The 16,253-nt window shown below is 38.9% G+C and overlaps 1 protein-coding gene across 3 annotated transcripts in view; it reads left to right on the top strand.

Moving 5' to 3' along the window:
* The window catches only part of DMXL2 (Dmx like 2), a 163,346-nt gene that overhangs the window by 127,692 nt on the left and 19,401 nt on the right, over positions 1–16,253 (top strand). For all 3 annotated transcript variants that reach the window (XR_004966358.1, XM_036301475.1, XM_036301466.1), the window contains exons 24-28: positions 3,797–4,875; positions 5,294–5,485; positions 7,097–7,173; positions 8,713–8,840; positions 11,987–12,235. Coding sequence is in view for 2 of the 3 variants with exons in the window: in XM_036301475.1 (XP_036157368.1) it covers positions 3,797–4,875; positions 5,294–5,485; positions 7,097–7,173; positions 8,713–8,840; positions 11,987–12,235 (1,725 nt within the window). In the remaining variant the exon portion in view is untranslated. The remainder of the gene's footprint in view (positions 1–3,796; positions 4,876–5,293; positions 5,486–7,096; positions 7,174–8,712; positions 8,841–11,986; positions 12,236–16,253) is intronic.

Here is a 16,253-nt window from a genome sequence, read left to right as displayed (position 1 = left end):
AGCCATCAATGATCACTGCCTAGATGAAAAAAAAAATATTTATTGGGTTTGTTTTGTTTGTTTTTGTTTGCTTTTTTGTTTTTTTTTTTTTAGAGAAAGAGCGGGGGGGAAGGGAAGAGGGGAAAGAGGGAGAAGGAGAGAGAAAGAGAGAAGCGTCGATTTGTTGTTCCTCTTATTTGTGCACTCTGGTTGCTTCTTGTATGTGCCCTGACCAGAGATTGAACCCGCAAGCAGGGTGTATAGGGACAACGCTCTAAACACCTGAGCCACCCCACCAGGGCTGGCTTTTTTCCTTTTTATTTCATTAGTGGTTGTAAAATGATGATGTTCTAATAATGTGGTTTTATCCTTCTTTTATAAGCTAGAACTAGAGGCCCGGTGCACAAAAATTTCTGCACTCGGGGGGAGGGGGGCCCCTCAGCCCGGCCTGTGCCCTCTCGCAGTCTGGGACCCCTCGGGAGATAACGACCTGCTGGCTTAGGCCTGCTCCCGGGTGGAAGAGGGCAGGCCTAATCCCTAGGTGCAGCCCCTGGTCGGGCTCAGAGCAGGGCCGATTGGGGAGTTGGGGCGCCGCCCCCCGTCATGCACAGAGCAGGGCGGATCGGGAGGTTGTGATGCCACCCTCAGTCACGCTCAGGGTAGGGCCTATTGGGGGGTTGGGGCACCGCCCCCTGTCACACTCAGGGCAGGGCCGATGGGGAGGTTATGGCTCTACCCCGTCACACACACAGCAGGGCCTGTGGGGGGGGGGAGGGGGCGTTGGGACGCCGCACCCTGTCACACACAGAGCTGCAGGGCGATCAGGGGGTTGGGGAGTTCCCCCCTATCAGGCACAGAGCAAGGCTGATCAGGGGGTTGGGGCGCCTTCCCCTGTCACGAACAGAGCAGGGCCGATAGGGAGGTTGTGGCCCCGCCCCCTGTCACACACACAGCTGCAGGGTGATCAGGGGGTTTGGGCGCTTCCCCCTGTCACACTGATCCCGGTGCCGGGAGGCCTTGCGGCTCCGCTGATACCGGTGCTGGGAGGCATATTACCCTTTTACTATATAGGATAGAGGCCTGGTGCACGGTTGGGGGCCGGCTGGTTTGCCCTGAAGGGTGTTCTGGATCACGGTGGGGGTCCCCACTGGGGTGCCTGGCTAGCCTGGGTGAGGGGATGATGGCTGTTTGCAGCTGGTCACACACCCTTCAGGGTGGGGGTCCCTACTGGGGTGCCTGGCCAGTCTGGGTGAGGGGCTGAGGGCTGTTTTCAGGCTGGCGGGTGACTGAAGCTCCCAACTGCTCCTTTTTTCTTTTTTCTTTTTTTATTCTGGGCCAGCTTTAGCTCTGAGGCTTGGCTCCAGCTCTGAGGCCTCTGCTGCTGAAAGCAGGTATCTGGTTTGTTTGGGTTCTATAATTGAAACTCTGTATCAACTCCAGCTCTGAGATCCCGGCTGGCTGAAAGCAGGTTTCTGGGGGTTTGTTTAGCTTCTATATTTGTAACAATGTTTCAAACTGCAAGCTCAGAGGCCGACAAGGCAGGCGGGGAACGTTGGTTTCCTCCGGCAGTGAAGCAAGCAAGCCTCATGTTAGTTTCAAGCTGCCTGGCTTCCAGCTGCCATCTTGGCTGGCAGTTAATTTGCATATCACCCTGATTAGCCAATGGGAAGAGTAGCGGACGTACAGCTAATTACCATGTTTCTCTTTTATTAGATAGGATACTTGTCTAGAGTACAGTCTCCCTTAGCAACTGTTTGATTACTCTGAAGTCCAGTAGTATGTATAGTGATGGGAACATAAATGTTTGATTCTTTTTATCAGTTTTCAAAATAATAGCTTGGTTCCCTAGCATTTTACAAAGTTGACCAATTAGATTTTATATTTTTAAAGGTTATTTTTGAACTCACAGATTTAGATAGACTTGTGTTTTAATCCATTGCAGTTTATTATTATCAATGTTTAGTTTATTCATCTATAATCAATGCAAGCCTTTTCAAATTTTGATTCTTTTTGATATTATTCCTTGATAGTTTGTTTGCTTTCTAGTTTGGCAAGATATTTCAGGCTCATTTTGTGTATTTCCTGCCCTAAACATGTAAATGGCCATTGCTTCAAAGAATTCTGGTTCCTTTCAGTATGAAATTATATGGAGAGACCACAGCCTGGGCACAGGTGTTCTCATTGCTATTGGTTTGGTCATAATTTCTAGGCCACTTCAATGAATGGAGTTAGTAATTTATTTTCCCTAAGAATTCATGAGTTCATACTGAAATTTCAAATTGAAATATGGATTATAGTGTTTTTTCTCTTTGGATTTAAAATTTGTGTCCTATAATGAAAAGCTTGGATTCTCATGACATTAATATAATTATCTGCTACTTAATATGCATGTTATAGTTTCAGAATGATGATGTAAATATTTTTCATAATAACATTACTGAGGACAGTTAAAACTTTTTCTTTTTTTCCCATTTTTTTTGTTTTTTGTTTTTTTTTATGATATGTACTACTAAGGATGTATAGATAAATTACTTGTTTTAAAGTCACCTTATAGTTCCTCTAAGTGTGGTTGATGCTACCAACTTGATACCCAAAATCATTTCTCTAGTTTTGTTTTTGTGTGAATTTTTTTAAAAATTGATTTTCATTTAATGTTATATAAAACTAGGGCCCAGTGCATGAATTCATGCACCTTGAAACGATCTGTGGGTTGCAAGGCTGCGGTGGGCTCAGGGGCAGGTCTCGGCCCATCCTCTGTGCCCCCACCTGGCCCCTCCCACCACAGCCCCTGGTCCCCTGTCTGCCAGCAGCCCTACTCCCACCACCGCTGCTCCCATGTGCTGACAAGGCCGGCCCTGCTTGCACCCGCTGACGGCGTGGAGCAATTGGGGCCAGCGCCAGCAGCAGGTGTGAGCGGGGCTGGCACCATCAGTGGGTGCAAGAGGCTGCTGCTGGCTCTGATCGCCCCTCAGGAGCAGGGGGAGATGGAGAAGCCCCGAGGGGCGATCGGGGCCAGTGCTGGGTGCCGGCAGCAGGTGTGAGTGGGGCCGGCACCAGCAATGGGTGCGAATGCTGGGTGGGACTGCGGCGTGTGGGAGCAAAGAATTTTCAGTAACCACCAGAGGCTCTCCGCGGTGACAGTGACTGGCGCCCCACCTTGGTCTGGCACCCCTGCTCACCTGCTCACCATCCCACCACAGCCGACACCCGCCATGTTCTGCACTCTGCCACCTTCTACTGAGGCCCGCCATGTTTTGTGTGCTCCCCTTGGTGGTCCGCGCACGTCATAGTGACCGGTTGTTCAGTTGTTCTGCCATTCGGTCTATTTGCATATTAGCCTTTTATTATATAGGATATTGACATCGTTTTAAAATAAAATATATAAAACCAAGGTATTTTTAGAGAAATCTAGCTTCTTCTTTCCTGACCTCTCTACCCTGTTCTTCCCTCCCTTTTAGGGAACCAATTAAGCAATTTTGTGTCTGTGTTTTCCTTTCATTTAAAAAATATAAGTGCTGCATGCATGTGTGTGTGTTCATATGGCCTCTCTACTTTCTCAGATAAAAGGTAGTTTATAATATGTTGCTTTTTGTACCTTCATTTATATAGTATATCCTGGACATAAAACTCCATAGCAACACATAGAGAAATTCTTTTAGTTTCAGCTGTGAAGTTTTATTGATTATGTGGGTGTACCATAGTTTAACTTATCCTGTGTTAATATTTATTTTGAGGAAATGCTGATATATTTTATTATTTTTAACATAAATACAAATTAATGTAGTACCTTGTGATTGTATCTGCTTGATTTCTATAGTTATCATCAAATCTTGTAATCCAGTGGTGTTTAGTTTCTACAACTACCTTCGAACTCATCCTTTGCTAATTCGAAGAAACCTTGCCTCCCCTGAAGGAACTTTGGCAACTGTAGGTCTCAAAACTGAGAAAAACTTTGTCGATAAAATTAACCTCATAGAAAGAAAATTATTTTTTACCACTGCAAATGCTCATTTTAAAGTTGGATGTCCTGTTTTAGCCTTGGAGGTACTCTCCAAAATTCCCAAAGTTACCAAAATACCTGCTTTACCTACAAAAAAAGATCCACCTGATTTTATTTCTAAGAAAATGGTTGATATACCTTCAGAATCAAAAACTCTGAGTGATGGCAAAAGCAGTTCTGGCATTGATTGGTCAAATGTGACTTCATCACAATTTGATTGGAGTCAACCAGTAGTAAAAATTGGTGAGGAACCTCTTACTCTAGATTGGGGTGAAGATCATGACAGCGCCTTAGAAGAAGAAGAAAAAGATGCAGTTGGTTTAGTAATGAAAAGTACAGATGTCAGGGGAAAAGATAGACAAGAAGATCAGAAAGCATCAGACCCTAATATGTTACTGACTCCTCAGGAAGAGGATACTGAAGGTGATACTGAAGTTGATGTGATTGCTGAACAACTAAAATTCAGAGCTTGTTTAAAGATTCTTATGACTGAACTGAGAACACTGGCTACAGGTTATGAAGTAGATGGAGGAAAACTCAGATTTCAACTCTATAACTGGCTTGAAAAGGAAATTGCTGCCTTGCATGAGATATGTAATCATGAAACAGTTATTAAAGAATATGCCAGTAGAATATATTCTAAAGTAGAAAGTGATCTCCTGGATCAGGAAGAAATGGTAGACAAACCAGATATTGATCCCTATGAGCGTCACCAAATAGAAAGACGAAGATTGCAGGCCAAACGAGAGCATGCTGAGAGACGAAAATTGTGGTTGCAGAAAAACCAAGATCTCCTGAGAGTGTTTCTTAGTTACTGTAGCCTCCATGGGGCCCAAGGTGGTGGTCTGGCCTCAGTAAGGATGGAACTCAAATTTTTGCTACAAGAATCACAGCAGGTATGAACATCGTTTTGTTTTCAATCTTGGTCATTTTAACAATTTCAGTAGTTCTTCCAGTTATAGCTATAAAGCTCCTTTTTTCTAGTTAATCTACTAGCTAATCTAGAGGAATATGTTCACTTCCTCTATAGGAGGCAGATATTTATTACCTACATGGTTCTTTTTAGACTAAAGTTTTGGGAATTAGGAGTAGGCTTAAAAGGATACAACATCTATATCATACTCATCTTTATCTTCTATATCTAACATAGTACCTGGTATATAATGTGTGCTCAATAAATTTTTGTAGATGGGGCAATAGGTACATGCTTATACTTCTTATATTCTAATATCAATCACCAGTATTTTTATCAGGTAGCTATAAATTGCTTTTTTCTCCTCTAACTACTTTGAAAAAATAATCTATTACCCACAGGAAACTACAGTGAAGCAGCTCCAGTCTCCACTACCATTACCTACCACCCTACCTCTGCTTTCAGCAAGTATTGCATCAACAAAAACAGTCATAGCTAATCCTGTATTGTACTTAAATAATCACATCCATGATATACTTTATACTATTGCTCAGATGAAAACTCCACCTCATCCCAGTATTGGAGATATGAAGGTAATGTAAATTTTATGATCATTTGATATTATACACACTGAGAAGGTAAATATGTTATACTTGTCTTACAATTTGAACTTAGAGGAAATATTTTAAACTGCTCTTATGTGCTACCTATTTACTCCTGATCAGTTCAAGAGACAATAGGGTGGCGAAGGCCTGTGGTAGGGGGCGGAGCCAGAGGGGTCAATGGGGGAAAAAGGGAGACATACGTAATATTTTCAACAATAAAGACTAAAAAAAAAAAAAAGACTATTTGTCCAGTGAATGTAATTTAAAATTAAGTCTTCTTACTTCTGGAGAAGGCGACTTCCTTTAAGACAGGCAAGTACTCTTTTGGTAATAAAATTAATTCCCTAGATAGTATTCTTGCCACTTAACATTCCTTTAGATCCTCCATTCCCCTTAAATGAACCAGTAAGTTAGAAATGTAGGACTTATTTGCCTTCATACCAATATATTGTGAAAATGCAAGTTCAAAGTGGTATTTTGAGAGAACCAAGATTGATCAGAAATAGTCCAAGAGAAAGTATTCTTGTAACTATTTCCCTGATGATTTTGTTTGCTCTGCAGTATTTAGGGATAATCAGAGTTTTGGCAGAGTTTAGACCCATCCCTTGTTTTTAAAAACTTAAAAAATATATATAGATTTTAAGAAACCTTAGGGAACTTGGGAGGCTCTGGAGAGTTGTCAGACTTCCACTGTGCGAGTCTACATGTATCTGTGCTGTGATTTCTCCAGTTCCAGTGGCCAGTGCCAATTCAGGTCCCCAACATTTTTATTTTTAATTTCTTTTGTTTGAAAGGTGTGTTTGATCTCTGGTTGTACATTCTTCTGAAGGACCCAAGATTTTACTGGTCACATCAACCTATTAGAGACTTCTAATCCATAGCATAAATGAATCCATGTCACTATTCTAGCAGAGATTACTTAAATTATTTCTTAGGTTAATATGGACATATAGAAATGCATGAATGCATATAAATTCTAATTAAACATTTCCAACTTCTAGAAACTTAGATGAGGCTTTCTAAGATTATGAAACTATTTCTGAAGACGCTTCAAAATTTTAAGATTTTATGAGTCTGAAGATGTTATTTCAACATGGCATTTTAGAATGTGGTTTTTATATTATGTTGATAATTTTTAAACTTTCTAAATTAAAAATTCTAAGACTATTCACTACTCATAAGTACTTAGTACATTAGTTGCTTCTGGAAAATCAGCCCTTTCACAGAGTGATTGATATATTTTCTGAACATTTAATTCATTCTTATTGATAAGAACAAGTCTTTTTTTTCATTAAGGGGAATTTCATAAGGGAAGCTTAAATAAAAGCTCTGAAAAGCCTATACTTACGTTGATTCTGCTTTTTTTGTATATTACATTTTAAACTAATTGTTAGCAAGCTGAATTAGCTTTGTTGTGGGCATGCATATAAAGTTGGGTGAGTCTTATTATAGAAGTTTTAAAGTACAGTTAGTAGTCTCATATAGGAGGATCTAGTCTTATCATATTGCTAGTTTCCTGGGTATTTTCTGATTTTTTAAGATACTACTATTGTGTAGAAATGTTAGTACAAAATGTAATTGTGGCTGTTTTGGTTTTAGGTGCATACACTTCATTCATTAGCAGCATCACTTTCTGCATCAATTTACCAAGCATTATGTGACAGTCATAGCTACAGGTAAAAAAATAAAAAATAAAAAATAAATCGCTGAAAATAGTATTAATACAGCAAAAATATTAAACTGTTCCAGAATTATATTAAGGTTCTATTTTCTAGGGACTGAAAAATCCTCAAATACGACTGGCATGTTTACTCCCATAAATGAGAGAGAATGAAAAAAACACACAAATATTTGTTTAGCTATCATTTAGTAACAACAGAGACATATAGAAAATGACAAATAGTAAATAGAAATTATCATCATCACTATCTTTTTGTTTCAAGAAGAGAAGTGTTTACTATCCAAAATAATTTATAAAATTAGTTTTCTAATTTTTTTCTTTAGGAAATATTTCTTTTAACATTGGATTAACTTCTATTAATGTAGTTGGTTTTAACCAGAAAGAGGAAGTACTTTTGAAATATGAAAAGGTACATTCCTAACATTGAATTGTTAAAATCAATTTTATTTGCTAATTTACATATAATATGAAAGTCTTTGGAGGTGACATCCATTAGAAATTCTATAATGGTTTGAATTTTTTAAAATGTTAAGTTGCCTTCATCAGTGTGTACTTTGCATTTTAATGACTAGGGCTGTATAGGTAGTAAGAAATTGAATCACTTGGAAAGGTGACCCAAATATAAATGAATTATATTAATAAATGAAAGCTTATACTCTACATAGGATTACATTAAATTCATGTTAAACATATGTCTAAATTTTTTTTTTTCTTGTAAATTCAGCAGCCTTTTGTGGAAAGATTTGATTTGCATTAGGAATTACTCTCTCAAAATGGCCTGTTTGATTTTAGCCTTAGGCCTAAGTATTCCACTGACTTAAAAATGTAAATAAGAAAAAAACACACATTTATTTAGTTGACTGTGGTCATTTTAATGCTAAAAGACAATTTGCTTGTTATGAATCTCTGGTTAAAATGCCACCAAATGAAAATTCATATAAATTTTTTAAAATGTGCATTTTCTAGTCCTTAAGCTATGATTAACTCTCAAGGGAGTCAGCTTTACTTTTGCTTTTCTATTTTCTTCAACTCTACAAAGATGAGGGAAGTAAATATTTAGGCACATTTTGGCTTTAGAATTAGCTATTTCTAAAATAAGATTCTCCAGAATTTAGTTCATATTTTAATTCAGGGTTAAGCTATCACAACTTTGCAGAGCTAAGAAATGCACCACAATAGTACCCTGAAACTTTCTAATATATCCTACTACCAACAGCAGTCTCCTTACCTCAAACTTTTATAAAAAATAAAAATGAATAGTAGAGAAAATATATTAAAGTATTAAGGGACATCTGGAAAAGATTAAATGTCATCTGCCCAATGTAGTAAAATTTAGTATTTTGTTAAAAAAAAAAATCATTAAACATTGGTAACTAATTTCAAGAGCTTTCTAAAATAAATTCTTACTAGAACAGTGAATGGAGTTTAAGAATTTTTTAATTATAATTATCTAAAATATATATGTATAAAGTGAAATTGCTTGTTACCTCTATTATGATGATAAATAACTGGATCCTTATGTTTACTTTGGCAGTCAAACGGAAGGAAATCAGTTTACAGGAATGGCATATCAAGGACTTCTGTTAAGTGATCGTCGAAGACTAAGGACAGAAAGCATTGAAGAGCATGCAACACCAAATTCTTCCCCTGCTCAGTGGCCTGGTGAGAATTTCAGTGTTTTCTTTCTTTTATAAAAAAATCTATTTGGCAATTCTTTTTAAAAAGCTACCAACTGGTTTCCTGAATGTTGTGCTTTTTTGTGGATTTGGTGGTTTTTTGTTTTTGATGATGTTTTTTGCCATGGAGTAAGTACTTAGTACTGTAATGTTGTCTGAAGACTCCAGAAGTTGAGGCTTCAAAAGCAGCACTGTTGACCAGCATCAAAAAGCAAGTTTAACATCTTTCGTAAGGGTGAGCACATTATCTTCCATATCCTTGGAAATTCTGAATTAGAGGTTTAGAGGGCAACAATCACAGAGGTGTTCTCACAGATATATTAGAGAGAATATAATTGTTCTCAAGTATACATTTATATTTTAGGACAGGAGTGATCATTTTATAGCACATATGCCATGCTATCTGCCAGTCCTTCTTTTTCTCCAGTTAGCTCTCATTCTCTACATTTCAAACCTTCCCCACTTTCTTTTTTTTTTTTCCCCCCACTTTCTTAATAGTCTTTTCTGGTTTACCATTGTCATTTAAGTTTTACTCTATTTGCTTTATAACTCTGAGTTTACATGTTAATGATCATTGTGAAGAGTGGCAGGAGAAAGAGGTGACAAACTCAAAGTGTGTATTTCAAATTCATTTTTACATAAGTTTATAGAAACACTGTTGTCATTGTAGCTTTATATTGAAATAATTTCAGATTTTATAAAAAATTGCAAAAATAGTATAAAGGATTTCTCTCTAACCTTCATATAGAATTCCCTAAATGTTAACATTGTATTATACTGCTTTATCATTCATTCCTTCTCTTTTTCTCACTCACTCATTTTGTGTGTGTGTATACATTATATACTAGAGCACTAAATTCATGCACAGTGTGTGTGGGTGGGGGGGGTCCCTAAGCCTGGCCTGCACCCTCTCCAATCTGGGACCCCTTGGGGGTTGTTGGACATCCCTCTCACAATCCGGGACTGCTGGCTCCTAATCACTCACCTGCCTGCCTGCCTGCCTGATTGTCCCTTACCATTTCTGCCCACCAGCCTAACCGCTCCCCTGCCGGCCTGATTGATGCCTAACTGCTCCCAAGCCAGCCTGATCGCCCCCAACTGCCCTCCCCTGCTGGCCTGTTCACCCCCAACTGCCCTCCCCTGCCGGCCTGATCGCCCACAACCGCCCTCCCCTGCAGGCCTGGTCGCACCCAACTTCCCTCCCCTGCTGGCCAGTTTGCCCACAACTGCCTTCCCCTGCCAGCCTGATCGCCCACAACTGCCCTCCCCTGCTGGCCATCTTGTGGCGGCCATCTTGTGATGACGTCGCATGAGGGCATGACGCCACCTAGGCTTTTATTATATAGGATATGTGTTTTTTTCTGAAATATTTGTAAGTTGCAAATATAATGCCCTTTTAAATCTAAATTTATCAGTCTTTCCTAAAAACAGACATTGTCTTGCATAACCCTAGTGTTACCGGTGAAACGACAAGACCTCAGTTCTTGTTTTCTTGAAGGAAAGATTTCAATCAAGAGACAAAGTGCAGCAAAGCAAGCAAGAATTTATTGGCTGAAGCAAAAACACATTTAGGACAGTGAAACAAGAAGGGCATAGAAGAAGCAACAGGAGAGCCTAAGCTGGGCTTCTTTGGCTCACTGGAAAGTCAGAGAAAAGGGGGATTTGGAGACAGGTTCAGGGGGTTAGCCTGGGACGAGCTGCCACTGCCCATTGCTCCCCTAGTTGCAAGTCTCATGGGGACTTAGAAGGAAGAAAGGGAAAGGGAGAGTGCTCCCTGTGGGGAGAGTGTGCACTGGGTCCTTTATCCCAAGGGCATTTATCTCTCTTGCTGGAGGTCTCACGGGAGGGTCGTAATAGAATAATCATCAGCTTTTCCAGGTGTGCTCTTTCAGGGTCATGGTCTCCACTGGTGCCAGGGCAGGGGTCATTAGTTAATGTAGCTGGTTCTGAGGCAGCCATGGCTTTACTTGTGTGATTTTGTGCTTTTCTGGGCCTGGAGTTGAAATACGACTAGATGTTATCTTTAGGGAGGAAAAGGTCAAGGGCTTCAAACCACATGACCAGTAATATGAAAGATGAGGGGTCCACACCTCATGACCAGTGATATACTAGGGGAGCAGAGGTCACCCTGGGGGTGAGGTTCTTGTTTTCCCAGTTATGCCCCTTGCTAGACACCCAGGGCTTTCTGCCCTGGTGAGTTTCTGTACCTGGCTCATCATCCTTGCTCTGCTCATGTCTGTCTAACTGCCTATAACATTTGCACAGTTATAATTCAGCATCTTAACATTGATGCAATACTGTAACTTATAGATTTTTTTCACATTTCACTTTTTGTCCCACTAAATGTCCATGTAACATTTTAGTTGTAATTTCTCATGAGCTTCCTTTAATATGGAGTAGTTCCTCATTTTTTCTTTATATGGTGTAGGTCCTCATTTTTTCTTTGGTACTTTTGAAGAGAACTAGTCAATTATCTTTTTAGAATGCTCCTCAATTTTTTTTTTGATATTTTCTTAATATTAGATTCACATTATGTAATTTTGGCAGGGATACCAAAAAAGAGATATTGTGCCTTTCTCAGTGTAAAATATCAAGGAGTACACAATGCCAGTAGGTCCCATTACTGGGATTACTGCCCTTGATCTCTTGGTGAGGTGGCTTCTTTTAGATTTCTCCTTTGTTAAGTTACTTTTTTTCCCCTTTGCAGTGAATAATTATCTTTTGAAGAGACAGTTTGAGACTGTAAAATATACTTTTACCCACGAATTGTAGCCTTTTGTGATGATTTTTGGCTGAATCAGATATTACTGTGGGGTTACAAGATGGTGATTTTATAATTCTGTCATTCCTTCTACTTGAAATTGTACTGAAATTGTTTGGTAAGGAAGAGCTTTCCCTTCTACCCTTTTAAGTTATTTATTTACTCATTTCTTATACCAGTATATAATATTGGAATCTTATTTTGTTTTATAGGTTATAAGCCATTCCTATCATTCTTTTGTCACTCAAATTATGGAAATATGTACTTCATATAGTATAGTTACATAATTATAGTTAAATTGCAAATTTAGAATTTTTTCCTTTTTGAGCTTTATGCTGATATACTTTTTATTGTATTATATATCCTTACAGGTGTGAGCTCACTTATTAATCTCTTGAGTTCAGCACAAGATGAAGACCAGCCAAAACTGAACATTCTGTTATGTGAAGCTGTTGTTGCTGTTTACTTAAGTTTATTGATACATGCTCTTGCCACAAATTCCTCCAATGAATTGTTTCGACTTGCAGCCCACCCGTTAAATAATCGAATGTGGGCTGCTGTTTTTGGAGGGGGTGTAAGACTTATTGTGAAGCCTCGAAGACAATCAGAAAGTATTTCAGGTAAGATTAATTTATGTAAATGTAAATAATTACCATTGTTAAAGATTTTTAACACTTTAAAAATTTCTATTTTGAAAATTAGTGATTGTTGGAGTGTAATCACTGTTATTATGGTAGTAAATAACTAAATTCATGTTAGAATAAGAAATATACAATGAACAATTTTGTATACCAGGACAAAAAAAGAAGTAGAGGAAAGGTAAAAGTTAGGAGACAATGTTAAGGAATGAAGCCATGGAAAAAAGATAGTTTTTAATTAGAGAAAGGATATTTAGAATTTAAAAATTTTTTTCACCCTGGCCAGTGGTTAGAGCATCAGCCCTCCCACTGAAGGGTCTTGGGTTTGATTCCTGGTTAAGGTCACATACTTGGGTTATGAGTTTCACTCATTCACCTGTTTTTTTTATTCTCTCTGTGTGTGTATGTGTGTGTTTTCCCTCATGGACTTGAATATATTTTTATCTCACTTTTTAAAATGATAGGATATGGTGAGATGTAGACTAATGGCATAGGAAAGGTTTCCATCTTGGTGCTGAAACATAGAAATCATCTTGATTCATTTGTAGAAATGGTCATATTACAGATGAGCAATCAGTGGCAGTTTAAATGGCACAGGTTCTAGCTAGCCTGTGTCCTTAGTGCCCAAGGTAGATTTAAGAAAATAGGTTGCTGTGTAAGTCAAGATAAGAGAGGAGATCTCACCCACTCCTATTGCTTCTACTCCCATTATATGTAGGTGACTCTTAATCTTTATCTTTCTACCTAGTTGTAGTCCACCTTAAACTTAAAGTTTTACCCCAAAATAATTTCTCTTCCTGAATTTTCTGTTATTTTTTATGGTAATTCATTCACACCAAGTTATCTACACTTTAAACCCCTGACTCTGCATTCATATTTACATTCACTTAACACTTACTATCTGCCAGGCAGTGTTCAAGATTCTGGAGGTATGGAGTGAACAAAACAGACATATTCTTTACCTTCATGAAGCTTACATCTAGTGGAGGTAAAATTAACAAATAAATAATATCTCAGGTCTGATAAGAACTCTGATAAAAATAAAGCAGAGTAAGTGGAAAGTGATGAGGGGTGGTGATGAGGACAGTTTAGTTAGGGTAGTCAGGAGGCACATTTCTGATTAGGTAGCATTTGAGCTGTCTTATGGAGAAGTTCCTCTAAGTATGTATTCATCTTTAGGGACATCAGTGATCACACCATGCTGAGCATTCTAGGCAGATGGAGCAGTGAGGGCAAAGTTCATAAGATAGGACTAAATTTGGCCTTTTCTAGGAACTACAAAGAAAGCCAGAATGGTTGTCATGGGGTGAGGGTGCAGGAGTGTTTAGAGATGAAGTAAGGTCAGTAGCTGGTCATTTAGGGTTTCATGGATCATTGTATGGACTTTAGTTGTTTTTCTAAAGAAAGATAGGAAACTACTAGAGGTTTTTAGCATAGGAGTGACATGATCTATTTCGGTTTTCAAAAGATCCATTCTAGGTGCTGTGTGAATAGACTATGCAACAATAATAAAAGTAGGGAGACTGAGTGGGAGGCTATTTTTAGGCCACTTAAAAGATAATAGTGGCCCTGACTGGTGTTGCTAAGTGGTGAGAGCATTTGGCCCTTGCACTCTATTCCCAGTCAAGGGCACATACCTGGGTTGCAGGTTTGATCTCTGGCCCCAGTCAAAGCATGTGCAGGAGGCAACCAATTGACAGTCCCCCACTCTCACCCTTCCTCCTTCCTTCTCTCACTTCCTTCCTCTCTTTAAAAATCAATGGAAAAAATATCCTTGGGTGAGGATTAAAAAAACACACCAAAAAACAGGTAGTAATGAGTTACCATCAAGAATGAATGGGCCCTAACCAGTTTGGCTCAGTGGATAGAGCATTGGCCTACGGACTGAAAGGTCCCAGGTTCGATTCCGGTCAAGGGCATGTACCTTGGTTGCGGGCACATCCCCAGTGGGGGATGTGCAGGAGGCAGCTGTTCAATGTTTCTCTCTCATCGATGTTTCTAACTCTCTATCCCTCTCCCTTCCTCTCTGTAAAAAATCAATAAAATATATTTTTTAAAAAAGAATGAATGAGTGGATTTTATTATTTCACAATATATGTAAATCAGACAGACTATCATGCTGTACACCTTAAACTTACACAGTGATGCATGTCAATTATTTCTCAGTAAAACTGAAAAAGACTGGCAATACAAGTGTTGGCAAGGATGTTTAGCAACTGGAACTTCAATATGTTATTTGTGGGAATGTAAATATGCAACCACTTTAGAAAACAGTCTGAGAGTTTTTATAAATTTATCATGCGACTCACCCTATGTCTCAACAATTCCCCTGTTAATTATTTACATAGAAGAAATGAAACCATAATTCACACAAAGTCTTATAAATAAATCTTTATGCAGCTTTATTTATAATAGCTCCAAACTGGAATTAAGCCAGATGTCAGTCATCTAGTGAGTGGGTTCAAAAAAAAAAAAAGATGGGTAAACTATGGTATACACATATCATGGATTGTTACTCAGCATAGAAAGGAATGAAGTGCGAATATGAATACATGCTATAACCAGCATGAACCTCAAAAACATGCTAAGTGGAAGAAGCCAGACACAGACGTCACACATTATATGATTCCTTTTATATGAAATATCCAGAATAGGTAATCCATAGAGACAGAAGCAGGTTAGTGGTTGCCATGGGCTAGAGAGAGGGAGGAATGGAGAGTGATTGCTTAATGGGTTTGGGGTTTTCATTTGGGGTGATGAGAATACTTTGGAATGAGATAGAGGTGGTGGTTGCATAACAATGTGAAAGTACTAAATGCCACTGAATTGTACATATTTCAATGGTTACTTTTATGTAAATTCCACCTCATGTAGAAAAAAGTTAAAGGGAGGTTAGCATAGGTCATATTCTGGATATAATGTGGAGTTACTGCTGATAGTTGATGATTGTGTGCGGTGTGGGAGAAGGAGGAGTTGACACAGAATTGTCATTCTCTTTGATGGGGAGATTTCGGAGTGGAGTGGGTTGATTTCTACTTTCTGGTTCTCCTATATCCAATGACTTCCTGAATCCTTTTGATATTTCATTTATGTATTCCTTGTATCTAATACTTATTCTCAGTGTTTACCACCTGCAGTATTAATTCAGGCCCTTCTTATGTCATCTTGGTACATATTCCTTCCTAATTGATCAAAGAAACCACATCTCATCGTATGACTAGCTTGAGACGTTTTTTGTGAGAATGCCCATAGGATAAGCTTCCAGGCTCTTATCCACAAGCTAGTCCTGGCCTGACTCTAGACCAGTGGTTCTCAACCTTCTGGCCCTTTAAATACAGTTCCTCATGTTGTGACCCAACCATAAAATTATTTTCGTTGCTACTTCATAACTGTAATGTTGCTACTGTTATGAATCGTAATGTCAATATCTGATATGCAGAATGGTCTTAAGCGACACCTGTGAAAGGGTCGTTCAACCACCAAAGGGGTTGCGACCCACAGGTTGAGAACCACTGCTCTAGACTGTTGCCCTCCCTGATGCTTGTCTTGCAAAAGTAGTTTACTCAAACCTGTCATTTGTTTCTTTCGTCTCTTCCTCTTTTCCCACTGAGCCTCCGCCCTTCTAAGGCATACTTTACATCCTACACATTCAGTGACTCTTTCTTGGTCAGCATAGCCAGAAATGACCACTCAAGCACTTTCCTTATGACTATTGAACATACCATTTATTTAGTACATTGTACCTAGAATTATTTTAGTCCTTATTCTATACTGCAAAAAGACTGTTCCATGGCAAGATATTCTTTATGCTCTGTCCTCATCTCTGCCATGATGGCTGTAACACTGATGGAGTAACCAGAAGACTTTAGAAGCACTAAACTCTTTAGATGCAAGTAGGTAATTTAGTCTGAACTAAAACATGGCAAAAGTGGTATGAAAAGTAAGGTTAATTTACTGGGTTAATAATGGAAAATAAATGCTTTTTTCCCCCTCTTTTTTA

This window comes from Myotis myotis, unplaced genomic scaffold (assembly GCF_014108235.1).
Source record: "Myotis myotis isolate mMyoMyo1 unplaced genomic scaffold, mMyoMyo1.p scaffold_m19_p_1, whole genome shotgun sequence".
NCBI lineage: Eukaryota > Metazoa > Chordata > Mammalia > Chiroptera > Vespertilionidae > Myotis > Myotis myotis.
The sequence above is the reverse complement of the archived record's forward strand: the minus strand, read 5'-3'. Positions and strand labels throughout refer to the sequence as shown.